General features: G+C 45.1%; 1 protein-coding gene across 1 annotated transcript in view; it reads right to left on the reverse strand.

Moving 5' to 3' along the window:
* ARL8B (ARF like GTPase 8B) overlaps window positions 1-2,538 on the reverse strand; it is a 59,805-nt gene extending 57,267 nt beyond the window's left edge. The window contains exon 1 of the mRNA XM_081246499.1: window positions 2,203-2,538. Coding sequence (XP_081102625.1) covers window positions 2,203-2,325 — 123 coding nt within the window. The 5' untranslated portion in view covers window positions 2,326-2,538. The remainder of the gene's footprint in view (window positions 1-2,202) is intronic.
* Window positions 2,539-6,000: the final 3,462 nt, after the last annotated feature.

Genomic DNA, 6,000 nt, shown 5'->3' on the forward strand with positions numbered 1-6,000 from the left:
CTTGCCACAATCTAGGAATACACTACAGCAGTCCACATTTGGATACATACACAAATTCAAAGACGGAAATGACCCCAGCTAATTCCTTTCTGAATATTTTTCAAAATATCGTTTCTGCATTAAACGAGTATACCCACTACAAATAATAACAGCAGTTACCATTTATCTAACCCCTTCTATAGGCAGGCACGATGCGAGTCACTTAACATCTGTCATTTCAGGTACTCACAGCAACTCTGTAAGAAACCTATTATTATCTCCTCTTAATAGATGGGAAATCAAGGACTGAAAGAGGATACAAGGCTGCTAAGTGGCAGAGCCAGACTGCAAACCCAGGGATGCTTGATTTCAAAGTTCATGCTCATTATACTAAGCTACACTGTCTACTGAAAACACAAGCATGGAAAATTGAGCTTATATTTTTAGAAGTTCCTCAAAGATTTACTAAACTTTTTTTAGGTTTCCCAAGAATAACTACTTCTCTGCAACAAACAAGACTGACTGTAGTAATACACCTATATACACTATAAATTAATCCAGTCTTGTCAAAAAGATAGAATTTAGGAGGAGACACCAATTCTTGTCTGAAAGGAATATCAGAAAATGTACAGTTAAATGAGCTCAGCTGCACTCAGGCTGATCTTTTCCCCATCATACAAAAGTTCGAATATGGATACTTAGCCCAAAGTTTTTCCTTACTGATTTTAGTGGTACTAGATACACATTCCACTTTTTTATGACTGTTGAAAAAATAGTCATCTCAAGCACCCCCCCCAATCATATTGTACAAAAAGAGCCCAAAAAGTAGGCCAATTTTCTTTGTTTATATGCAACATTCCTCAAAGGAAGTTCGGATTTCTGCTGATCTCTGTTTCTCCAAGTCTTACTCATTCCTGTTGCTCTATAACTGCAAGGACTAAGAGGCACGAGTTCCACGAGTTGTGTTCCCTAACAAGGAAGGCGTGTTTGAATAATTTCAGTAACCCAACCAGTTGGACAGCTAGTCGCCTATTTTTTCACCCATCATCCAAACGGTGGAGGAACTGCTACCATCTCTCTTTGGGGTAGCTGGGCAGGCACAAGCCCCTATCAGCTAAGACTGAGTCACAGCAACTCCTGGGCTGTAAATAAAGACTGACGAGAATCTTTCGCTCTTATTCTTTCCCCAGCCAACCAGACAAGCAAAACTGAATGATCCTCCTTCCCCTCAATCACTGCTGAATAAACACCACATTGTATATAGGCTCCCAGGGCAATTCCCCTCCCAGACACCCATTCCCTGGGCGTGGAATAAGCTACGTTCCTGCCCAGACCCTTCCCCTCCCTTCATTTAAGAAGCACCATTACAAAAGACCACCCCCGCTTTTTCAACGTAGTTAACTTGACGCTGGCTGCAGATCTTACCCCCTAGATGAGGACATTTAGCTCTAGAAATGCAGAGACCCCCTAACTGCTCGGCTTAATAAAAGCTGTGCATTTATAAATCAATTACACCTCAATTAGATAAATAAAATGTAGAATAAATTAAAATAAAACAAAAGCTGTGCACTACTTTGGATTGGCTGGAAATGTCCCTCCCCAGCTTTACCGGGGAGCGCAGCACAATCAACTTGATCTTGGCCCCTCGGGAAACGAGTGAAAACCAGTAACTAAATTACAGCGGAGAAGCTGCCCACAGAATTCAGGAATGAGTCCCCACCGGTCCCCTGCTTTCCTACATCGGGGTTCTTCGTCCCGAGTGGCTAGTTGAGAGGATCTCAATTTTTATGCTTTCTCACGGGACACACAGAGTCGCCAAATCCCACCCTTCAGGAAAGTGACAAGCTGGAGTTAACCCTTCCGCTGCCCTCACAGACCAAACCCGAAGGAAACCCCAATCCCCCAAGCGCCTTAAAAATGTGACAAGGCCAATTCCACCCTTTCCAAACCCCGGCCGCGATAAGAACACGGCGCTTGGAACAACTAAATGGAATTAACCCTTCAGCTGCCGATCTCAGCGCTACACTTCAGCCACCAACACACGCGAAGCTCCGAGTCCTAACCCTAGGAGAGGTGACAAGCACGCCTACTCCCTCCCCCAATACACACACACTCCCAAGAGCCCGCCGCGCAGAGGAGACCCCCAAGCCGGGCCTGCGCGCGGACCCCGCGCCGGACGCGAGGGCTGCGGCGCCCCGGGCGGGTGAGCGGGAGAGCACTCACCGCGATGACATTGACGAAGGTGGTCTTGCCCGAGTACTGCAGCCCTACGAGCGTCAGCTCCATCTCCTCCTTCCAGAAGAGCGAGCGGAACCAGTCCAGCAGGCGGGAGATGAGAGCCAGCATGATGGCGGCCGGGAGGAAGGACGGACGGGTGAGCGGGCAGGCAGCGGTGGCGACGACCTCCACACAAGTGGGCCTCAGCCCGGACCCCCCAAAGGCTCCTCGGGACCCCGGCGCGACGCTGGCGGGCACGGGCTGGCGGCTGCAGCGGCCGAAGCCAGGAAGCCGAACGGGTCATATGACTCGCCCTACCCCCCACGCTCGTCCCCGCGCCGCCGTCTGCGCCTACGGCAAGAGCGGCGGGCCCCCACCCCCACCCCCCGGCCAGGCGCGACCGCCGCCTACAGCGCCACCTGTTGGGGCCTCCGTGCAGCACCGGCGAGCCGCCCTTGGCTCCTTTCCTACTACCCTCCTTGGCTCATTCATATTGGTTCATTCATCTTTCATCCTCTCTACAATTGTTTATTGACAGTCCGCTCTGTGCAGAAAGACTTCAAAACTCTGGGGATACAGCATGGAAATCCCCGTCGCATATAACAAAAGATGGAAGCCACAAGTATTTATCAGTAGGGAAGTGATAACTCCAGTATGTTCCCAAAAGGGAATACTATAGAGCTGTTTAAAAAAGAATGAGAAAGTTCTATATAAACTGATATGGGATGATGTCCAGGAAATATTTTGAAGGAACATAAATGCAAGGGGCCAACTATGTATTAAATGACATCTTCAGTATAAGATGGGAAAACAAGAATATATATGAACATATATACAAATACGTATTGTAGTTGCATAAAGAGATACTGGGAGACTAGTAAAAATGGTTTTCTATGGGGGTCAGGGAAACTGGATAGTCAGAAACTGGATAGTCCCCAGAAATGGGAAAGAGCCTTCTCTGGATATCTTTTTATATCATTTTCACTTTCAACCATGTAAATGAGTCACCTGTTCAAAAGTTTAACTAAAAAGTACATTAAAATATCTGAAAGCTTTTCAAATTTTAAAAAATCCCTTCCCCTGAGGAGCTTACATTCCAGGGGGGAGATATGTAATATAACAAACAAATAAATATAAGATATAATGCCATGTAGTACTGAGCATTATAAAGAAAACTGAACAAGAGGATACAGGAGTGGCCCCTGTTCTAGGGGTTAGGGTCAGAGTAGACCTCTCAAAGGAGTTGGCCCTGGATGGGAAGACCTGGAGGACATGAGAATGAGAGCCAGGCACACATCTGGTGGAAGCACGTTTCAGACAGAAGGAACAGCAAAGACTCTGAAGGGGAAAGGCACATGGAATGCTCTAGGAATAGAAAGACAGTCAGTGTGGTTAGCTCAGAATACTAAGAGATATGGATGGAGAAAGATGCAGGGACCAGAGGAAGTAAGGTATGGTGGCCATAGTTCAGGTCTTGATATGATGGGGAACTCGGAGAGTGAACCAGTTTAAATTTTTAAAAGTTTTCTCTGGCAGCTCCATACAGAGCTGACTGTAGGAAGGCATTATGGGTTGAAGTGTGTCCCCATGAAAGATACGTTGGAGTCCTAACCCCCAGTACCTCAGAGAGTGGCCTTCTTTGGAAACAGGGCCATTGCCAATGTAATCAGTTAAGATGGTCTTAGTGGAGTATGGTGGACCCTTAATCCAAAATGACTTCTTCGCCTCAAGAAGAGTAGAAGATACACAGACACAGGAGGGGAGAGACCCATGGGACAACAGAAGCAGAGACTGAAGTGTTGCAGCTGCAAGCCAGGGAACACCAAGGAATTGCCAGCAAACCACCAGGAACTGGAAGAGAGGCACTAGGAACTGGAAGAGAGGCACCAGGAACTGGAACAGATTCTCTCTCACAGCCTCAGAAGGACCCAACCTTGCCAATACCTTGATCTTGGACTTCTGGCCTCCAGAACTGTGAGGCAATACATTTCTGTGGTTTTGAGCCACCCAGTTTGTGGTCCTTTGGTATGGCAGCCCTAGCAAATTAATACAGAAGGAAAGAGCAGAAGCAGTGAGATGGGTTCAGAAGCAATTATACTAGTGTAAGGGAGTGATGCTGGTGGCTGGGCCCAAGACTTTGGACACACAGGTATCGACTGCCGCGGACCTTCTGTTCTAGAAGGAAAGACAATGAACAAGTCAACAAACTAATTTCAAAATGAAAAGTTGAACATTCCTCAACCTTTACAATTATCATAATTTCCTTCACTTCTAAAACCGTTTAATAGAAAAGTCACTTCTTACCTCCCGATTCTAGTTTCACAGTAAAAAAAACACAAAAACCCTTTTATCAGGTGTTCCCAGGGGTGAGGACTCAGCACTTCCACTGCCCAAGTTCAATCGAGTTCAATACCTGGTCGAGGAACTGAGATCCCGCAAGCCACGCAGCAGGGCCAAAAAAAAAAAAAGAAAATTTTATAAATTATTTTTGATCATAAAAGCACAATACGATGGTTGTAAAACCATCAACTAGTAGAGAGCTATGATAAGAAAAAGAGAATCAGTCTATTGGCATCCTCAATTCCCCATCTCTGAAGTAACCCATTTTAAGAGTTTACTCTTTTTTGATCAAACAAACATTTATACACATATACGGGGTAGAGAATTTTCTCTTATGCACAAAAATGCGAACATGTTGTAGGCATTTTTCTAGAGCTTCCTTTGTTCAGTTATAGTTAAATACATTTCATTAAAAAGAAAGGCATAAATATTCAAATAGATATTCAAAACTTATCATTTCCTAATCACTTTAATACAGTTTACTATTAGCTATATATATATATTTTTTTTAATAAATTTTTGTGCTTTTTTGGCTGTGTTGGGTCTTCGTTTCTGTGCGAGGGCCTTCTCCAGTTGTGGCGAGCGGGGGCCACTCTTCATCGCGGTGCGCGGGCCTCTCACTGTCGTGGCCTCTCCTGTTGCGGAGCACAGGCTTCAGACGCGCAGGCTCAGTAGTTGTGCCTCACGGGCCTAGACGCTCCGCGGCATGTGGGATCTTCCCAGACCAGGGCTCGAACCCGTGTCCCCTGCATTGGCAGGTAGATTCTTAACCACTGCGCCACCAGGGAAGCCCTTGGCTATATTCTTGAAGCTATTTACAAGTAGAGTATCCATAGGATGGAAATACCATATAATGGAGAACATTTCTTCCCAACTCTGGGTTCATCGATTCTCATTGGTAGCTTGAAATTAACCACTCTGGGAGTATTTATTTGCACCATGAAAATTGGCAAACAATACAATTTAGGCTTCTCCCTTCCCTGGAGAGCCAGTTGTTAGACATCTACTGGCACACTACTGATAGTACCTAATTCATAGCACTAAAGTGAGAATTAAATAAAATAATAGTACATTAGATTAAGTAAGGTAAAGAAAGGCAAGATGATAAACATTTTGCGTACAGTGTTCATAGTATAGAATGAACCTTCTGATCACAACTCCTCTACCTATCAGCTGTGTGAACTGTGCAAGCTGCCTAACCTCTCTATGCCTCTAATTACTGTAAAGGGAGGTAATATTGTTATCAGCCTCAAAAGGCTATTGTGAAGAGTAAATGAGTTCACATGAAACTCTTATTATAGCACCTGGTGCAGCCACATTCACTAAATGCTAGTTATTATTTCTGGAACATAGCGACTCAGGACATTTGGTTAGCAATTCAGGCGCTCAGTTTCTCATTTGTAAAATAGGGGTAAGGATACCACCCTTATATGATATTTTAACTAAAGAGGCATTTTCTTCTGG

Source organism: Mesoplodon bidens (assembly GCF_964165515.1).
Source record: "Mesoplodon bidens genome assembly, chromosome: 10".
Classification (NCBI taxonomy): Eukaryota; Metazoa; Chordata; class Mammalia; order Artiodactyla; family Ziphiidae; genus Mesoplodon; species Mesoplodon bidens.